The sequence below is a fragment of the Bombina bombina genome, chromosome 1 (genome assembly GCF_027579735.1).
Source record: "Bombina bombina isolate aBomBom1 chromosome 1, aBomBom1.pri, whole genome shotgun sequence".
In the NCBI taxonomy this organism is placed as follows: Eukaryota; Metazoa; Chordata; class Amphibia; order Anura; family Bombinatoridae; genus Bombina; species Bombina bombina.
In genome coordinates, this window is record NC_069499.1 from 505,378,731 (window position 1) to 505,401,489 (window position 22,759).

Here is a 22,759-nt window from a genome sequence, read left to right on the forward strand (position 1 = left end):
CAAAAAGCAAATATATAACCTGCAAATGCTGCAGATCAAATATAACTGGTTTTAGTGATTTGCAGCAGTTTGAAAACCTAGGCTACAGATTTTTACTTTTTAGACTCGATAAAAATTGTGCTTCATCACTCACTCTCTAAAAAAAAGCAAGAGGTGTTTAAGGTTCCTGTAACCCCTTTACGCTGTAACATGCTGTCCTAACTGGGCTTTAACAGCGTTAGGATGGCATGGAATGTCCTACCTTATACGGCATCCTGCAGCTTCCTCCTTTGACAATGTCAAGAATCAGCCTGGGGGGGCGTGCCTAGAAGCGTAGGCAGTACCCCATGATCCCATCCTGGCCTTGAAATCACGTGATTCAATTTTTTACTAATGGTATTTACATCCGAACTTTGTACCGATGTTAACACTATTGTTCAGTCATGCAGGGGTTAATATTGAAGGCATATGTTTATTTTGGATGGCTGTAGATAAATCAGATTTAATTAAATACCTCTGTGAGGAGCAGTGAGCCAATTAGGAACAATTTTTCTTCTAAAAACAGAATACTGACAAAAATCTGCTCTATCTACATTCGTCAAAGATAAATGTTGGATAACTGTGCAAAGGCTACTTGAACCCACGCAGCATTCTACAGCCAAAATAATATGGAACACAGTCTTTTTAAAATAATAACAATAACACCGTTTGTCATGGTTTGGGTTTATAAAAGATACATTGTAGTAAATTACAGAACACAACTTGATTGAAGACTCATTTTTGTGCAGTTTACAAATATTAAAAGGTACAGGATTAATACAAAATCAGTTGGTGTACAAATAATAACAGCAGCATACCATTTTGCGAATAAAACACAAATATAACAAAAATTAGTACCGTAACATTTGACACTAAAGAAAACTGAAGTTCTCCAAAGCATTTCAGATCAACAACAGGTTTCTTAAATCACAACAATTACTTGAAAAATTGCTTACGTAACTAACATTTATAGCATTGTGGCTATCTATTGCACATTGCATAGTATATCATTAGGCCAGAGACCTTGTTTCCTTCCAACTGAAAACCAACATTTTGATAGTACAAGATAAATAAAGATTAAGAAACAGTTTAAAAGCAGATGTTCAGATTGGTTCTCTCATTAAAGAGACATAATATTCATGCTAAATAACGAAATGATGCAGCATAATTGTAAAAAGCTGACATGAAAATATCACCTGAACATCTCTTTGTATAAAGGGAAGATATGTTACCTCAAAATTTCTTCAGCTCACCAAAGTGCGTGCTCTGGTAACAATTATACTTCAGCTGCTGTCCAGCTGTAAGTTGTAAAAAAAAAAAAAAAAAAAAAAAGCCAAATCAGCAGTGCTGAGGCCAAGCTTTGCTTTGATCTCATGAGATTTCACTGAAATCTCAAGAGATTTCATAGTAAACTTCCTCAAACTGAATATGAAAATAACATGGCTCTGACTGCACATGCCATATGCACACTCCCTTGCAAGTCCTTGGACTAGCATCCTGATTGGCTGTTTAAATTCTCTTTACAGTTGAGTGTGAATACTTAGGAAATAGTTTACATAGAGATGGTCAGGTGATATTTTCTAGCCAGCTTTTTACAGCTATGCTTTATCACTTTCAAGTGCTTCAACATTTGTTTACCATGTCCCTTTAACACGTGTGCAGTCTTACTTTTGGCAGAAAAGATCCACATTCAGGTTATATATATAAAAAAAGTACTATACATTTATTGTTTCGGATATTACAATACTTCAATGTATGAAAATTACAGAAGGAATTTCTCTTTGTGCCATATATTGGAATGACTAAATGTGGCATATTTATCAAGATTTCAAGTGGGCAAGTTCTCAAGTAGAGGACCTGTCCACTTGCACAAGAGATTTAAATCACCCAAAAAAAGCAAGTGTTGGGGTGATTTATCATACCTCCTCTGAGGTGGCAGGAAGGCTAACAAACCAGCTTCTGCTTCTTAAATGTATGGTTGCAGGCTTGCTTATGTGAGCCTGCACCACAAATACATAAATGCTGTAAATGCAGCTTAATCCATTTTCCCCAGTGTCTACTACTCTTATCAGGCATACATCCTTTACAAATCACACAAGCTAGACAAGTAAGAAGAAAAGAGGATGTGATTGTCTGATGAGTAAAGCACTTGTTACATTTCATTCAAAACAAGTTTTTTTTTTAAATTGCCTGAAATAGCGATAATTAAAATTTACAGCAAAGCTCTCATTTAACGTGATTGGAAATGTTAAAGGGACACTAAACCCCATTTTTTTCTTTTATGATTCAGATAGAGCATGCAAATTTAAGCAACTTTCTAATTTACTCATATTATCAAATTTTCTTCGTTCTCTTGCTATCTTTATTTAAAAAGCAGGAATGTGATGCATAGGAGCCGGCCAATTTTTGGTTGAGAACCTGGGTTATGCTTGCTTATTGGTGGGTAAATGTAAGTCTCCAATAAGCAAGCGCTATCCGTGGTGCTGAACCTAAAATGGGCTGCTAAGATTAACATTCCTGCTTTTAAAATAAAGATAGCAAGAGAATGAAAAAAAAATTGATAATAGGAGTAAATTAGAAAGTTGATTAAAATGTCATGCTCTATCTGAATCATGAAAGAAAAAAAATGGGTTGAGTGTCCCTTTAAATTAAATGAAAAGCACTTAGACAGTCATAATAATATCTAACTTCTGGAGTAATACACTTTGCATTAGAAAAACTGTTGTAATTTCTCATATCTAACTAACCTTCCAGGGACAACTCACAGTACCCTATAGCTCCATGATTGGAAACGGAGAGCTCAGTAGTTGTAATGTGTTTTATATCCAACTGTACTGGTCCTTGTCCAATATATCTTGACCTTTTCTAGGAAGTTGTCCGCTAGACTGTGACTGTAGATTTCACGGGAGCAAAAGGTGCAAGGATAAAGGTAGATAGAGGCAGGAATCAAGAATGTATCGTTGGTAAATAAATACAAATTAGCTAACTGTTTTTGTCTAATTAATGCTTTCAAACATTTACTTTGAAATTGTATTTTCTGGTAGAATCTCCTAAACATCCAATATTTAGAAGACTGATAAAACTCTAGATATGGCTTCAAACTCCAAAGTACCTAGTTAGGGGCAAAAAAATCAACACAGCTTTGTAAGTGTGTTTACTAGAGATTTACTAGTACAGTATAGACATTTCTATCGTACATATCATACATACCAGAATACCTAGATAAATATTTTATTTACTTAGTGAGAACTTTGTAGTAGGGTACAAAAATTAAAGAATGTCTCATAATTTTTTTTTATTTTTTTTTAAACAATCCCAAATTCCAGGCTCGTTATGCCATTATTACATCTAACTTCAGAACAAAACAATTACAACTAAAGTCATATCCTTCACACAATACATTTTCTTGATATCCAACTTACTGACACTCCATTTAGTGCCATATATTAGTGTTGGTTTGAAGTGTATTTTTGTATAAATAAATGATATCCCATTTCTGTTGTGCAGGTAGGTGATTACATAAGTCTTTACATCAGTTAAACCACCCACTTTAATTCAGGAGTATTATTTAAAAGGGACAGTAAACACCTCTTGCATTTGTGTAAAAATTGTGCCTTACGCTCCCTAGAAATGCCAAAAAGCATAGGTTTTTAAAATGCTGCAAAACCAAAAGGCAGATTTGCACTCTGTTTTCATGCAAATACCAAATGAAGATTAATGAACAGAAAAAGTTGAGAACAAGAACAGTACAAACGCATATTCAAAAACTATTAGTTAACATGCCTGAATTATTAACCCTTATAACATATATCTGACTAATTCTGTCACAACTAACTCAGCACTTTAGGCTAATTACCTAAATCAATAGCTTACATACAGTACCTGATTATACATTCATCGGAAACTCCTTCCTCTTTAACCACAAGACTGGTGAATTGAATGTCCTCCATGATTACTGAACTATATAGCAAGTGAATCCTGCCCCTCACTACTTAACTGTATGAAGTAAGGGAGAGCTATTTTTTTGTTAAAAAAATTAAATTAAAAAAAGTTGACATTCTCACCTTGTTTGTCGATAAGAATAGAACAAGGAAGCCCAGGTAAAATTTGCTTTTACTATATATATATATATATATATATATATATATATATATATATATATATATATATATATATATATATAAAACTGCTTCACACTGGTGATGCTTCAGCAACATTATATCCAACCATATCACAAAACACAGCCAGTTGGGATACTAAAACATTATATACACAGTGTTGCTTTTCTATACAATAAGAAGCGGTTACTTAATTATCTGTGTTTTTACACATAACAAGCAATGGCAGATTTTTTATTCCATGTAATGTATTAACAATATTACTCATGCAATGTCTATCCATTGGCAGCAGTACAGAAAAAAATTATTTTATGGCCACTATGTATATATTAGCACATCGTTTATGTCAGAAACTTTTTACAGTAGAAAAGTTCATACCTAGTTGACAAGGGAATACAAATAAACAACAATTTTGGAAGATTTTTGAAATAACAACTGATACCTTTCATAATGCAAACAAAACATGAGAACATTAACATACAAGTTATTGATAACCAACTTTTTTTTTATATATAAACTTCAGTAACGTACAGCTTCTGGTTCATATTTTTATGGGTAACTCCACAGATTTCAACCAAGTGTGCGACCTTCATCATTAGATATTAAAATGACTTGGATTCTCTGTTCAGGGTAAAAACAATTCCATAAAAAATTAAAAATATGTAAAAATTTAAAATGGTTTAAGATTGATAGAATATTTGTCTGAAGACACCCATGGCCTTAGGCTGCAGACATGTCTAAAACTTTTTTTTTTCTTTTTAACAAAAATGCAGAAAACCCCCTCTCTAAAAAATTGCACTATTACAATTGAACAAGTCCACAGATTAAAAGACATCACAGAAGTTAAGGAACGGCCACTTCCAGGAGGCGATTATTTTTCCGTTTGCATGTTGGAATGTTGCCATTTTTCTGGGTTCCTTGAATGAACTTTACGCAGACTTTGTCTTGTTTAAATTGTACAAGGAACCTGCAAGATAAGAGACTTGTGTATCAAATATCTTTAGAATTCAACTTAGATCTTCGTGTTTATTACATGAAAAAAAATAATCTACAAGAAATGCAGGAAAAAATATCTATTGTGTACAATTAGCTAAAAAAGAGGTTGATTAAAGTCTGGCGCTTTTTTTCTGAACCTCGGCTGACATTGTCAGTGTGTTTTTTTTCAATGGTCACAACACAACATAAAATTATAATTTAAGCTTGGAACTGTTCTCTCTCAAAAACACAAAATCATTATCTGCATTGTTAATCTGCTTATTTTTACTAATCCAAAAACTGAAAGGCCATTACAGCCAAACAATTACATGCTCTAATGTGTTAAAGCATGTCATTTTAAGACTAAGGACCCTGCAACTTAATGTGTTTAACCTCCGCTAATATCTCTGAGCGGAAACTGAAGCTTACCCAATCAGCAGTGCTAGCTACATGACCTCGCTGAGCAATTAGCGCTGCTAATTGGCTAAACGCCAGCTTCCGCTAAGGCTAGCAGTGCTCTGTGGGTCCCTAGCATTTTAACTGTGTTTAACCTATGTGTAGTTGTTAAACGCATAAAAGGTGCTTATGTGCGACTATAATGGCCCTTTAAATGTGTATTATTTAATACAAACAAAATGGGGAATGTGGAGTTCTAGAAATTACATTATAGTGTGCAGGGATGTGAATAGGCGATGTGTGCATATATTGTGCTTGGAAACCATAGAGATATGTATATATGTCTTTTTCAGAAACGTTAACAGGGGCATTACAGGTATAGTGGGCATGTGTGTTTGTTGGTTTTGCTACTTTTTATTAGTGTAAAAGTGCTTATTATTATTTTTAATTTTTTTTACTTTTCTGTCCATAAGTTTTGAGTTAATATCATGAAACTGATACCCTATTGTAATGGTTAGGGAAGGAGTGAAGATATGCAATAATAAATCTGATGCCTGATGAGATTTTCTGGCATTCAAGCAATCTTATCAGCCAAGTTTCCATCAATATCAGATGGAACAAAAACTGTTACACAGAAGCCAGAGAGTTCAATCTGCTTATATAAGTGCCAACTCTTATTAAAATAAAAGACAGAACAAGGATTTGAAAGAATTATAACAAAAAAACCAATATGATATTGATGTATTCTCTTGTTATATGGTGAAGTCTATTGTATTGTGTGTGCCAAATGTGAAACTATACATGACACATCAAGAAGACATTTGCTAACTGTGCTACAATTACAATAATCAAATATTTGTCTTTTCTTATCAGGTAAAAGCTGTTTAAATTAAAAAAAACAACAACTAAAGGGACATAATGGTCAAAACTAAAATCTGCATGAGTGCTTTTCAATTTTAAATACACAGTCAATAAGATAAAACTAACTTTATAAAAGTATTTTACTTACACATTTGCTACACCTTTTCTATAAAAGGATTTGTTAGGTTTTAAATTTTTTAGAAAATCTTTAAAAACAAACAATTGGTGATTCATCGATTGAAAAGCTGCATACAGTTTACTATAAACTAAATGACAGGGTTAAAAGAACAGTATGTTGCTAAATGTTTACTGTATATTCTTTAATAAACATTACTCACTCATCTGCAATCTCCATGTAGATTTTCTGTTTTGTATGCAGAAGTGCTGTTCGGTAAACTTTGGTAGCCATTTCGATTAGATGATCACTACTGAAGAGGAAATCACCCTTGCAAGCTGCTGCAGATCCCTGGTTTAAAAAAAAAAAAAAAAAGAAGTTATTATTAAAGTGATTGCTGCACTTAAAGGGACAGTAAAGTCATAATTACACATTCATGATTTAGACAGAGCATTCAATGTTAAACAACTTTCCAATTTACTTCCATTATTCAATTTGCTTCCTTCTCTTGGTATCCTTCGCTGAAAGTTTAATCTAGTTAAGCTCTGTAGCATCTTGCAAGGCAGCTGCTGATTGGTGGCTGCATATACATATACTGATTGTCATTGGCTCAGTCATGTGTTTAGTTAGAAACCAGTAGAGCATTGTTGCTCCTTCAAAAAATGAGAATGAAACAAATTTAATAGAAGTAAACTGGAAAGTTGCTTAAAATGGTCTGTTCTACCTAAATCATAAAAGAAAAATGTTGGGTTTCATGTCCCTTTAAGTACCATATAACATTGGAATTCTGACAGCTACCTCCAATCTTCTAAGCACTGCAAGAACTCCTCTGCAGGCACTAACTTAAAGGGGCATTAAACATCAAATCCTTTATTTCACAATTCAGATAGAGCATACAATTTTAAACACCTTTTTAACATTTTTCAAATATACTTCTATTATGAAAGTTGGTTTATTTACTTGGTATCCTTTGATGAAGGAGCAGCAGTGCATTCCTGGAAGCTAGCTGAACACATCAGGCCAGCCAATGACAAGAGGCATATATATGCAGCTGCCAATCAGCAGCTAGCTCCCAGTAGTGCATTGCGGCTCCTGAGCCTACCTAAATATACTTTTCAACAAAGAAACCAAGAGAACAAAGCATTTTAGATAATAGAACTAATTTGGAAAGTTATTTTGATTAAAGCATACCTAGAACTGGAGCACAGGTGAAACAATCAGCTGATTAATAAACATGGCTATTGTACCTGCTATCACACAATATAATCCTGAAAACCTGTCCTGTTAGGGAGGCCTGAGGCCAGGTTTAAAAACAGGTATCATTTTTTACTCTTTTAGAATTTAATAAAGTCCCAAAATGGCCTTTTTGATATATTTGCAAGTATTACAAAACACATGTGCAAGAAACACTGAAATGGCCACAGATGTGAATCTACATACATGGTCTAGATTTCTTAAAGCTCTTTTTATTCATCGCTACTGTATAGTCCATCTGCAGGGGGCAGGGCACACATTTGCATTAAGTACATGATATTCTGTGCAGATAAGAGATCTTCAGGAATAGTGAGATCAGAACATCTAGAATTGGCGTGTAGCAATCTCTTTCTGCTAATGTTTGTTTCTAATTTGCACACGTCTTGTCATGATTGGCACTTTCCATACAGGGGTCTTCATAACCAGGATATCATAAAGGATTGAGCCTTTGTGACCCGGGATTTTAAAAGGAACCTATTGTAATCCAAATCCATCCTAATCACAAGTAAACAATATGAATGTCATTTGTACATAGGCATGATGGGTATACTGTGCATGTAAGCTCAATGATTATTATTGACACATTTAAATATCTGAATATAAAACATACAAAGAAAGACTCTATGATCTAAATATGTATAGTTTATGAGGCAGAAGGGAAAAAGGTGACATGATAGAAACCTTCAAATATATGAAGGGCCTTAAAAAAGTGGAAACTGAAAGCATTTTCCACAACAACAAAAAAAGCTAAAACAAGGGGTGGGGTCACAATCTTAATCTTAAATTAGAGGGTAACAGATTCATGAGAATTTTTTTTTTTTTTTTTTTTTTTTTTTTACAGAAAGGTTGGTGGATTAATGGATTAAACTTAAAATTGAAGTGTTAAACACAAAGACTGTAAAGGAATTAAAAAAAATCATGCATAAGGCTATCCTAACAAAAAAGTAACATGTAATATGGGTAGACTTAAAGGGCCTTTTTGGATCTTATCTACCGTCAAATCATATGTTTCGCAGCTGTGGGCTTAGAGGAAAAATTCATTTTGGAATGTGATCACCCGAAAAAGTTACTGACCATAACCAAAAATGTAAACGCCTTATCAGGAGCAAATAGATTATTACCGACCCCTAGGTGTCTAAACTATGAGTCTATAAAGAAATAGATTTATCTATGCACAATAGAACAAAACAGGCACATTTATTGAATATTTTTTCCATTCTCTCTTATAAATATTTTACTTTCATGTACACCATATATATATAATACATAAAAGGGCCCATAATCTTTTATCTATATTTAACTTATTACAATAGCTGCTAATATATAATGCTTATGAAATGCTCTAATATGCTGGTGACTTACTTCTTTCAGATGGACAGCAAAGAAACCATCCTTTTGAGAACTCATGCTCAGCTTGGTGACATCACCTAAAGGTACTTCCAGCTTGATCTGCCCAGACTTCTGATCAGCAATGATAAGATTACTCTTTGTCAACAAGAAAATTCTGGATGCCCCCTGAGGGTAAGAAGGGATTTCTAGGTTATAAGGTGTGTAAACTTATTTTATGCTAAAGTGGCACAGTCATACCAAGCTGTAAATGACTCATGCTAAAGTTATCTGCATGCATACAATAAAATAATTAGGAACAGATATATATTTAAGGGCTATTATAGTCAAAAAGTTAAAAAGCATGTAATATTAAGACCATCTACCATGCAGTACTGCCTTTTTAACCCCTGCAAAGTCGTGCAACTATCACTGCTGATTGGATCAGCGTTGAGTTCCGCTCGGGACCAGCAGCAGTTCTATTGTGTGTTTAACCCCTTTGTATGGGTTAAACACACAGAACTGCAGGGTCGATAGTCTTATAATTACATGCTCTAATGGGTAACAGAATGTCCCTTTTTCTTCAACTATAATGGCCCTTTAACTTCTGCACTAATCAAGTAATCTTGGGTTAGATTGCTGCAAAGTCAGTCAATGAAAAAAAGAACAAATGAAAGAAAAAGCAGCCAAAATAAATGCATATTGCAGCTGTTTGTTTACTACAGAATTAAAAAGAGATTTACATTTTGAGTTTAATGTTAATAAAAAAACATTTAAAAAGGTGTCTATACCATGTTTTGAAGTAATTGCATTTACAGTTAGAAATACGATGATGCTGTGCTTTACAAAACAAATATAACAAAATACAAAGATACTCCAGTATTAATACATGCTTTGCTCTGTGTTATTGTAATGCATTCGTTTTGTCTCTAAACATGCAACAAATAAGAAGGGCACATTTACCTTCCCGTTAGCTCGGTTTATCTTATTCACACTGTCTGCAATTATAATCTTTTCTTCTACAGCATCACTTAGTTTCTTATATTTGGGGTTTTTGCTGATTTCCAAATAATCTCCTTGGAATGGCTGTCCAACACTGTAAAAACATCACAAGTGACTGAGAAAAATCAAAAATGCAGAGAACTTTGTTTTTTACTTTTTGCAAAATTATCATTTTGCTTCTCTCAAATCAACACTAACAAATGAAAATTAAGTTCTAACAGACAAATTATTAAATGTAGAGAATAAGTGCTGAAGATTAACCTCTATAGTGTCAGGGGCTTAAGGCTGTTTTAAAGTGGTAGAAACTGTCTTCAAAACCCTAAACACTAAAAAGGTTCATTTACAGCACTACATCAATAGCTGAAATAGACAATACGTGGCCCCTGGTGGATCATCATATGCTGCTGAATATCAAGAAGCAGTACTAATTCTTTAGACAGCATATTCTGTTTGTGCATAGGCAAAACAAAACAAAAACACACACAACAAAAAACCCAAGTCTGAGGAACAGTAGTCTGCAAAAGCAATCCATTTAGAAAGCTAACCAACAAAGTGATGTGATTCTTCAAAACTGGATAAAGTAGTTCAAGTATTTCAGGGAAAAAAGGCTTCTATCTTCTACTTAACTACTAAAAAGAGAAGACAGCTGAACTTTTACAGAACTCTACATCAACACCATGCTGATGGAAAATTCACACCATTTGGAAAGGACAGATAATAACCCTTATATTGAAAAATAACCAAAACCATGTTTAAAACAGGGAGTTATAAAAGTAATGAAGTGAAAGCTCATTTTAGCAGCTTTAAACGCAACAGTTACAAGAGGTAAAAATCCTCCACATTTCATGAGTTTGCATTCACAGCTGTGATTTGGATTGTTTTTTAGTAAAAAACATTTTACATTAATGTGGAAACACTGTGAGTACAGTAAACGCACTAAAACACTCAGCTTGTTTTCTGCCATTATGTATAAAATCTGGATCATCTCTCCCTTCTATACAAAAGTTTAAGCATGGCTGTCAGCTGTACATCTGAACAAATTAAGAGTCATTGCATAGTATAGCCACTAATTAAGAATCATTGCTGCTAGCTCAGTGCACTCTAAAAGAATACTAACCGAAATAGCGCTTTCTTATTGGTGGCTACATTAAGCCACCAATAAGCAAGAGTAACCCATGTTCTGAACATTAAATGGGCTGGGATAAAAGGAGTAAATTAGAAAGTTGCTTAAAATTGCACGCTATATCTGAATCATGAAAGAAAAAAAACATAATTTATGTAAGAACTTACCTGATAAATTCATTTCTTTCATATTAGCAAGAGTCCATGAGCTAGTGACGTATGGGATATATATTCCTACCAGGAGGGGCAAAGTTTCCCAAACCTCAAAATGCCTATAAATACACCCCTCACCACACCCACAAATCAGTTTAACGCATAGCCAAGAAGTGGGGTGATAAGACAAAAGTGCGAAAGCATATAAAATAAGGAATTGGAATAATTGTGCTTTATAAAAAAAAATCATAATCACCACAAAAAAGGGTGGGCCTCATGGACTCTTGCTAATATGAAAGAAATGAATTTATCAGGTAAGTTCTTACATAAATTATGTTTTCTTTCATGTAATTAGCAAGAGTCCATGAGCTAGTGACGTATGGGATAATGAATACCCAAGATGTGGATCTTCCACGCAAGAGTCACTAGAGAGGGAGGGATAAAATAAAGACAGCCAATTCCGCTGAAAATAATCCACACCCAAAATAAAGTTTAAATGAAAAAAACTGAAATTATAAGAAAAATCATCATACTGAAACAGCTGCCTGAAGTACTTTTCTACCAAAAACTGCTTCAGAAGAAGAAAACACATCAAATGGTAGAATTTAGTAAAAGTATGCAAAGAAGACCAAGTTGCTGCTTTGCAAATCTGATCAACCGAAGCTTCGTTCCTAAACGCCAAGGAAGTAGAAACTGACCTAGTAGAATGAGCTGTAATCCTTTGAGGCGTAGTTTTACCCGACTCGACATAAGCATGATGAATCAAAGACTTTAACCAAGACGCCAAAGAAATGGCAGAGGCCTTCTGACCTTTCCTAAAACCGGAAAAGATAACAAATAGACTAGAAGTCTTTCGGAAATTTTTAGTAGCTTCAACATAATATTTCAAAGCTCTAACTACATCCAAAGAATGCCACGATCTTTCCTTAGAATTCTTAGGATTAGGACACAATGAAGGAACCACAATTTCTCTACTAATGTTGTTAGAATTCACAACCTTAGGTAAAAATTGAAAAGAAGTTCGCAACACCGCCTTATCCTGATGAAAATTCAGAAAAGGAAACTCACAAGAAAGAGCAGATAAATCAGAAACTCTTCTAGCAGAAGAGATGGCCAAAAGAAACAAAACTTTCCAAGAAAGTAATTTAATGTCCAGCGAATGCATAGGTTCAAACGGAGGAGCTTGAAGAGCCCCCAGAACCAAATTCAAACTCCGAGGAGAAATTGACTTAATAACAGGTTTTATACGAACCAAAGCTTGTACAAAACAATGAATAACAGGAAGACTAGTAATCTTTCTGTGAAAAAGAACAGAAAGAGCAGAGATTTGTCCTTCAAGGAACTTGCAGACAAACCTTTATCCAAACCATCCTGAAGAAACTGTAAAATTCTAGGAATTCTAAAAGAATGCCAAGAAAAATTATGAGAAAAACACCAAGAAATGTAAACCTTCCAGACTCTATAATATATCTTCCTAGATACAGATTTACGAGCCTGAAACATAGTAATAATTAGAGAGTCAGAGAAACCTCTATGACTGATAATCAAGCGTTCAATCTCCATACCTTCAAATATAAGGATTTGAGATCCTGATGGAAAAAAGGACCTTGTGATAGAAGGTCTGGTCTTAACGGAAGAGTCCACAGTTGGCAAGTGGCCATCCGGACAAGATCCGCATACCAAAACCTGTGAGGCCATGCTGGAGCCACCAGCAGAACAGACAAGCACCCCTTAGAATCTTGGAAATTACTCTTGGAAGAAGAACTAGAGGTGGAAAGATATAGGCAGGATGATACTTCCAAGGAAGTGACAATGCATCCACTGCCTCCGCCTGAGGATCCCTGGACCTGATAGATACCTGGGAAGCTTCTTATTTAGATGAGAAGCCATCAGATCTATTTCTGGAAGTCCCCACATTTGAACAATCTGAAGAAATACCTCTGGGTGAAGAGACCATTCGCCTGGATGTAACGTTTGGCGACTGAGATAATCCGCTTCCCAATTGTCTATACCTGGGATATGAACCGCAGAAAATAGACAGGAGCTGGATTCCGCCCAAACCAGAATTCGAGATACTTCTTTCATAGCCAGAGGACTGTGAGTCCCTCCTTGATGATTGACATATGCCACAGTTGTGACATTGTCCGTCTGAAAACAAATGAACGATTCTCTCTTTAGAAGAGGCCATGACTGAAGAGCTCTGAAAATTGCACGAGTTCCAAAATATTGATTGGTAATCTCACCTCCTGAGATTCCCAAACCCCTTGTGCTGTCAGAGACCCCCAAACAGCTCCCCAACCTGTCAGACTTGCATCTGTTGAAATCTCAGTCCAGGTTGGAAGAACAAAAGAAGCCCCCTGAATTAAACGATGGTGGTCTGTCCACCACGTCAGAAAGTGTCGAGCAATCGGTTTTAAAGATATTAATTGAGATATCTTTGCATAATCCCTGCACCACTGGTTCAGCATACAGAGCTGAAGAGGTCGCATGTGAAAACGAGCAAAGGGAACCGCGTCCAATGCAGCAGTCATAAGACCTAGAATTTCCATGCATAAGGCTACCGAAGGGAAAGATTGAGACTGAAGGTTTCGACAAGCTGAAACCAATTCCAGACGTCTCTTGTCCATCAGAGACAGAGTCAAGGACACTGAATCTATCAGGAAACCTAAAAAGGTTACCCTTGTCTGAGGAATCAACAAACTTTTTGGTAAATTGATCCTCCAACCATATTCTAGAAGAAACAACACTCATAAAAGACTGGAAAGGTTCTTTCTAGTGAAAATGAGCAAAGGGAATTGAATCCAATGCTGTGGCCATAAGACCTAAAACTTCTATGTATATATAGCAACTGAAGGAAATAATAGAGACTAAAGGTACCGACAGACGGAACCCAATAGAATTATCCCTTGTCTCATAGAGACAAAGACAGTGACACAAACTTTCTGGAAACCTAAAAAAGGTGACCCTTGTGTGAGCTTTCAAAAAAAAGATCCTCTAACTATGTCCTGAAGAGCAAGTGAATCATATGAGATTCCGCATCCTGAGAAAATAGTCTGAATGAAAACAGAAAAATGAAAATATGCATTTATTGTATCTAATGAAAACAAATAATGCTATCAATGACCATAAAAAGGCAAAATAGTTTGAATAAAACTCCAAACCCGGTTCCTAAAAAAAGGAACTGGAAGAAATACCCCAGAAGATTCCAGGTCTGAGCAGCGCTTGAACCCCATGGGTGCCCAGCCATGCTTCAACAGTACCCAAAATATATAGGACAGAAACACACTTAAAGAAAGTGTTAGCCTTACTGGAATAAAATCAAAGAAATTTGGACAAAATAGAACCAAATAAATTTCAAAGAAGTCTTAACCTGCCCCTTAACAGCCAAGCAGGAATACGGCACGTACATCGCAATATTAGGGAGCTGATTTCGAACCCCAATTATAAACATGTTACTTGGGAAAGAACTCAGGAATTCGTTTCTTAATAAGAACAACTAAACTAGTATAAGCTTAAAGTTTTAGTCTTAGAACTCAATCTTGAAGCCCAGAGTAACAGTTAAGAATTGAATCCAATTATAAAACAAATAATTGATTATCTTAGAACAAAATTCTTCTAGCTAAAATAGCTAAAGACATAGATTGACCCTCATTTGCGAAAATATTGAATAAAATGAAGACACAAATGAAATTATTAGCATGATAATCCAGTTTAAAGGACCAGTCAATACAGTGGACTTGCATAATCAATAAATGCAAAACAACAAGACAAATGCAACAGCACCTAGTCTAGTAAATGTTGTCCCTTAACAATGCTAAAATAAATCATAATCTGATACTTGATCAGAAAAAATAAAGCAATTGCAATATCCAAATAAATCACAGGACCAAGAAAAGTACCTGAAATTAAATAATTTTCCATAAATAAGATACAACTATCTAAAGGAAAATAAATACTATTTTGCTATAGAAACAATAGCATAATTAGTAGAAGTAGAGATAGCCCCAATAAATTGGAGAACCCTCCAAATTGAATTTAACTGCTGGCAAAGAATATAGTTTAAAACCTTTGAAAAAGGAATAAAAGAAAATTCTCAGCCTATTCCATTCCCTAGAATGGGGAATTGGAAAGAAAACCTCTGAAAACACAGAAGAAATAAATAGGCAGAAATAGTGTCAGCTAGTCTTAAAGAACTAGTTATCTTAATATCCAAAATAATCAACACCTTTTCAACAAAGAACAAATGTACTTTAAAAAATAGAAAAATAATAAAAAAAATAGATTTGTTAGTGTCAATATCTGATGAAGAAAATTTCTAAAAGAGAAAAAACATCATCAGAGAAGGATAAATCAGTATGTTGTTGGTCATTTGAAACTTCAATAATTAAAAAAGAAGTGAAAAGACCTAAAAATTTTATTAGAAGGCACCAAGTCAGACAAAGCCTTTAAAATAGATTCAGAAAAATATTTCTTATAAATCTTCTAAATATTTCTTGTACATAAAATGTAAAAATGGAAATATATAAAGCATAAACACTAATGGATTCTGCATGTAAAAGTATATCATAATACCATATTACAAACCATAGCTAAAGATAAACATTTATAATATTTAAAATAAATGAACTTAGCTTTGGTAGAACTGAAACTCAGTTAAGCGGTTTTCCAGAAGTGGCTTCTGATTCAGGGTCAAACTGAGACATCTTGCAATATGTAATAGAAAAAACAACATATAAGCAAAAAAGATCAAATTCCTTAAATGACAGTTTCAGGAATGGGAAAAAAATGACAATGAACAAGCTTCTAGCAACCAGAAGCAATAAATAATGAGACTTAAATATTGTGGAGACAACAATGAGGCTCAAATTTTTTAGCGCCAAAAAAGCCGCCCACATTATTTGGCGCCTAAATGCTTTTGGCGCAAAAAATGGCGCCACATCCGGTAACGCCAACATTTTTTGCCGCAAAAACATCAAAAAAATGACGCAACTTCCGGCGACACGTATGACGCCGGAAATGACAAGAAAATGTTTGCGCCAAGAATGACGCAATAAAATGAAGCATTTTCAGCCCCCGCGAGCCTAACAGCCCACAGGAAAAAAGTCAAATTTTAAGGTAAGAAAAAAATGATTTATTCATATGCATTATCCCAAATATGAAACTGACTGTCTGAAATAAGGAACGTTGAACATCCTGAATCAAGGCAAATAAATGTTTAAACACATATATTTAGAACTTTATATAAAGTGCCCAACCATAGCTTAAAGTGTCACAGAAAATAAGACTTACTTACCCCAGGACACTCATCTACATGTTGTAGAAAGCCAAACCAGTACTGAAACGAAAATCAGCAGAGGTAATGGTATATATATAAGAGTATATCGTCGATCTGAAAAGGGAGGTAAGAGATGAATCTCTACGACCGATAACAGAGAACCTATGAAATAGACCCCGTAGAAGGAGATCATTGAATTCAAATAGGCAATACTCTCTTCACATCCCTCTGACATTCACTGCACGCTGAGAGGAAAACCGGGATCCAACCTGCTGCGGAGCGCATATCAACGAAGAATCTAGCACAAACTTACTTCACCACCTCCACAGGAGGCAAAGTTTGTAAAACTGATTTGTGGGTGTGGTGAGGGGTGTATTTATAGGCATTTTGAGGTTTGGGAAACTTTGCCCCTCCTGGTAGGAATGTATATCCCATACGTCACTAGCTCATGGACTCTTGCTAATTACATGAAAGAAATTGGGTTTAGTATCCCTTTAAGGAAAATGGAAGACAGCACTGAATGGATGCAGACTTAACTGCACAGCAGGTGCTATATGGATGCACTCAACGATACATGAGAAGCGGGAGAAATAATTATGGTTTCAGAGTGAAAACTGACCAGTAGTGTCTGTGGAAGTTTTTCTACCTTATGTGCAATTGATATAAAATATAATTTGCTTTAGCCCTAACCAGTATGGTTTCTTGTTGCAGAAAGAAAACTACCTCCTCAATATAATGTATACTTCTAATTTATCAGTAGCTAATCAGTCAGGACTTTTATTGAGCAAAGAAGTAGGTAAAGTAGTCCGTAATTGCACTCTCAGATGCACATCATTTTGCATTTCAAAACATGATATGTTCTAATTGCACAAGAAGAGTGACATAGTAAATGTATACACTACGATAATTTTCCATGACATCTCCATTGCATTCATTGTATATACTTACCCCCCCCACACCTCTTCTTGCACAACAGTTTGCAACCTCTCCAAGTGTCTTCTAGAAAGATCTCCTAAACTAAGATCTCCTAAAGATCTCCTAAACTAAAAATATTTCTCCTGGATGAAAGCTCTAACTAAATTGCTTCGCTACTGTGCCTGAGCTATCTTGTAATGTTACTGATACTACAAGTTACCAGGTTTTTAAATCAAGCAGGAATCATCTACAGGAAAACCTCGACACATCCTTGTCAGCTCATCTGAGCACACTGTCCTTGGAACCCTTGCTGTCTACATCAGTGAACAGTGAATGAATGAGGAGCTAGAGCTTGGCGGGGTAAATTGCTACAGAAACAACACAGTCGCAACCTATCATAAATAAGGAATATTCTTTTTGTGTCTAAACCCCACTAAATATAAGCCCAGTTTGGTTTGAGGTGGAGGGTGGAGAGTGACCTGGCCCCAGCAATCAAAGCAATGCATGGAAAGGGACATAATAGCCTCAGTTAAAATGTTAAAGAGTGCGTTACAATTTTCACCAAAAGTATTTTGCATTATCAGCAATGCATCTGGTAAAAGCTATCACTGCATAAAGCCTCATGCACCTGCATTCAAACAAAACGCTTGCTCAGTGAGTCAGAGGCGGCTCACACACAGCACATATGAATGTTTACTAGAAGCATTTGTTTACTAATACAAGTATTAATAAATGTCCATAGTATGTTATATAAATACACACTGAATTTTAATGTAAATGAGCATTTCACATTTTTTGTTAAAACAATATTAGAATTACTATGTATGTGCTGTACAATAGAGGACAGACGTGCACTAAAGCCAACAAAAATAACAATTTATGCTTACCTGATAAATTATTTTCTTTCGAAATGATGATGGTCCACAGTCCTCCATAACATATGAGATATATTTCCCGCCACTAGGAGGAGGTCAAGAACCAATATCAGAGCTTAAAATTCCTCCCACCGCCCATCTCTCTCTAGTATAACATATAGCAGAGTAGATAATAGGAAACATATAAGTAGGAAAGACAAAGTAGGGTCTGGGGCGGAGCCTTTGGACCATCATCATTCCGAAAGAAAATAATTTATCAGGTAAGCATAAATTTTGTTTTCTTTTGTAAAATGATGGTCCACAGTCCCCATAACATATGGGATTAATACCCAAGCCGATGGTCTATGTTATGGAAAGGGTTGGACAATTTGTCTGGCATTTCTTATTTCGCCGACCCTGCGGCTATAAGGATTTCTTGCAAAAAGCTGCTTGGAAATAAACAAAAGAGTGATAAACTCTTAAAAAAAAAAAAAAAAAAAAAGTACGCAGAAAAGACATGTTGCAGTTTTGCAGATCTGTTACAGAGATGCATACATTAAAAAACCCCACAATGTTGCAACTGATCTTGTAAAAGAGCCGAGTACACTAGGAGGCGACTTTCCCGCCTTCAAGTAATCATTGTGAATCACTCATTTGAGCCAAGAGGCCAAGGCTACCTAAATAGCTTTCTGCCCCTTACGAGTCCCAGAGTAGAAGAAAAAAAACAAAAAAGAGAAGTTTGTCTGAAATCTTTAGTAGCTTGGAGACGGAACTTCAAAGTGTTGGCTACCTGCATATTATGTAAGAGTCGCTTCTCAGAGTTAGCAGGATCTGAACACAAAGGAACAACCATTTCTTGATTGATATTTTCTTTTGAAACTACCATAGGAGGTAAGTATAGCCTTCTACTTGTGAATAATTAGAAATGGAGATCACAAGAGAAGGTTAACAACTCAAACTCTGCTTCCTGAAGAGCTTGCTAATAGTAAGAGTACTTTTCCAAGGTAAAAGTAGATATCAATGGAATGCATTGGTTCAAACAAAGAACCTTGTCATGCACAGAAATGTAGATTAAGATTCTTTTTTTAAATTTTTTTTATTATTATGTGCACAAAACAAAAATAACATATGAAACAAACAAAAAACAAAAAGTATTCACCCTTTTCTTGTCCAGGGACACAGCCCTGCAAGAGTCAGTTATACATGAAAATCCAGGTACATCTTCTACTTCTGATGTTTTATCATTCTTCAATACAGTATAAACTTAATCAATTATTATTTTATATTCCAATAACATACATCAATGATCTATATGACTCAAGGCGATAAACATGACAGTAATTATTTTCATTACTGAAAACAAACAAAAAAAAAAAACCTCCCCCCCCCCAATATCTCTCTCAATCCCCTCACCCCACTCAGAATACCTCTAGATCCTTCTTACTATCACTACAATCTCGCCCAACCCCATTGTTGCAGCAAAATATTTTTTAGTATAAGTGAAATGAACTCGGGGGAATTTTGTAAAGGTAAAATAAATTGAACTTGTGCCGTTAATGGCCATTCCCTGATTATATTTAACCATTTAGAAAAAAAGGCTATGAGTCTACTTTCAGTACATGTCTTAATATTAAATAACTCAATTGTCATCTGTGTATTCTATATTATTTATAAATTCTTTTAAGCTTGGAGATTTAATAGATTTCCACTTTTTAAAGTAGTATATTACGCGCTACCATAATACCCAAGTTTATGAGTAATTTATCTTCTTTAAGTTCGACATCATCACAAAGCAATAAAACATTGGCTGCCGTAAGAGATATTCTTGCCTGTAAAAATTTGTTAAGCCAAAAAGTGACTTTCCCCCAGAATTGTCGGATCTTTGGACAATGCCACAGACAATGCATAATATCCGCTTTTTCAGCTCTGCATTTATAACATTTGCACCTTAGTTCTATTTTTGCCCATTTGTTTATTCTATCAGGTGTTAAATAATAGTTATTCAATAGTTTACATTGTGATTCCCTCCAGCTACAAACTGCCGTAGCAGCTTCCATGTTAGAGAGACATTTTTTTAACGTCTTGTATCTGTAGAAAAAATTTATTTACATAGGTTTTAATATTCTCAATATGAGATGTAAAACCCCTGATTTTGACAATAACAAGCTATACCAAACTGAGATAGATCTCTTTCCAGCTTTATACAGTTTAAGTCCTGACTCTATTTCTTGCCAACCCCAATCTATATCAAATAATTGACATAGTTTATAAAAGTAACTCGTGCTCTGAAGGTATGCAAAGAATTATTTTGACGATAACTGATACTTGTTCGCAATTTCTGCAAATTCTTGTATAGATACTGAACCCTCTTGTTTTAGCTGAGACCAGTTTAATAATCCTCTCTCTTTCCATACTTTAAATACCGGATCGTATATGCCCGGAGTAAAGTCAGGCATATCCACTACAGGACAATAGTGGGAAATATGAAATTGTTTATTCAAAATAGTGCAATATTTCTGCCAAGCTATTATGATATTCTTAATAGTTATCAATTCACTAACATTACTAGAAATTACTTTTTTATCCGTATGTAGGACTGCCTTAAGATCAAATGGGGTTAAGATTCCAGCTTGTAGTATGTTATATAGCCCCCTCAACTAACCAATCTACAGCAAATTTAACCATTGCCACCAAGTTATACCCTTTGAGGCTTGGAAGTGCGAGACCCCCTTCTTTCCTACGCTGCAAAAACTTATTTATTACCATATAAGGTTTAGCATTGTTCGATAAAAATTGTGCTATTAATTTATTATATTTTTATAAATCTGCCTTTACTATGAATGGCAGGTTCTATACTAAAAACAAGATTTTAGGGAAAATTATTGTTTTGATTACCATTATCTTTGCCAATAGTGATAGATTGTACCTACTCCATTTTGCTAGTTCCTGTGGCAATCTCTCAAAAACGTTTTCATAGTTTATTTTATACCAACCGTTTGGGTTTGAAATCCGTGTTTAGAAAAGCTCTTATTATTTTTTTGTATCCAAAGTAATTCGGATTTTTTCATATTCATTTTGTAACCGGAAAATTTACTATAAGCACCTATTATATTTAAACATTTCGGTATACTTTCTATAGTGTTATATAGAAACAATATTATATCATCAGCATATAATTAAATTTTTAAGTTATGTTTACCAATTCTAGCACCTATTAATTCTTGTCTCAGGAAGATTGCCAATGGCTCAAGCGAAATGTCAAATAGTAATGGCGATAATGGGCAGCCTTGCCTCGTCCCTTTATATAGCGTTATATATTGAAATAGTTCAGAATTCACTAAAAGTTGCGACCTGGGTTTATTGTAAATTAATTTAGTTAAGTAAATTTCCTTGTAAGCCAAATTCATTTAGTGCTGTGAATAAGTGGTCCCATGTGATAGCATCAAATGCTTTTTCTGTATCTATTGCGAGGAGAGCCAGATCTCCTTTACATTGTTTCTTATTTCCTAGATTTCTACTATAATAATAATCTAACTTTACCAGTATGCGCCTAATATTTCTTACCACATTTCTGCCAGGCATGAATCCTGCCTGATCCTGATTAGGGATGGGCGAATGTTTCTAAAAATTTGAAATTTAAAATGAATTTTGATACATTCGTTCATTCAAATCGAATTTCGAATGTTTATATAACATTCTATTTTCGAATTTTCGTTTTCGAATTTTTCAATAAAATTTTAAAATATTTGTTTGAATAATAGAATTTTAGCTATGTATTCATTCAATTTCGAAATGTAATATTCAAATGTGACATTCAAATTTGAATGTGAAATTCAAATTTGAAATAGTATTTCTAGTCTACAACTGTGTTTAATAAATGTAATATTCGAATTCGAATGCTACATTCGAATTTGAATGTCGCATTCGAATTTGAAATAGTATTTCTAGTCTAATACTGTGTTTTAAATGTGATATTCAATTTGAATGTAACATTCGGTTTTAATGTGACATCCGAAATCAAAATAGTATTTCTAGTCTAATACTGTGTTTTATAAGTGTAATATTCGAATTTGAATGTGACATTCGATTCAAATGTGACATTCGAAATAGTGTTTCTAGTCTACAATTGTGTTTTATAAATGTAATATTCAAATTCAAATGTGATATTCAAATGTAACATTCGAATTCGAATGTGACATTCGAAAAATGTAAATAACATTTGAAAATCGAATTTTTAAGAATATTCGTTCTTATCAACATTCTATTATGTAAATCGAATTTCTACAATAACATTCGTTCTAACATTCGAATTCGGATATAAACACATTCGCCCATCCCTAATCCTGATGTATAACCTCTCCAAGGGCTTTTTCTT

General features: G+C 34.5%; 1 protein-coding gene across 3 annotated transcripts in view; it reads right to left on the bottom strand.

The window, feature by feature from the left end:
* Positions 1–4,326: 4,326 nt before the first annotated feature.
* The window catches only part of MYO1B (myosin IB), a 482,457-nt gene continuing 464,024 nt past the window's right edge, over positions 4,327–22,759 (bottom strand). For all 3 annotated transcript variants that reach the window (XM_053698590.1, XM_053698592.1, XM_053698591.1), the window contains 4 exons: positions 10,027–10,159; positions 9,100–9,252; positions 6,707–6,834; positions 4,327–5,103 (listed from right to left, as the gene is read on the bottom strand). In XM_053698590.1, the coding sequence (XP_053554565.1) occupies positions 4,980–5,103; positions 6,707–6,834; positions 9,100–9,252; positions 10,027–10,159 (538 nt within the window). In that variant the 3' untranslated portion in view covers positions 4,327–4,979. The remainder of the gene's footprint in view (positions 5,104–6,706; positions 6,835–9,099; positions 9,253–10,026; positions 10,160–22,759) is intronic.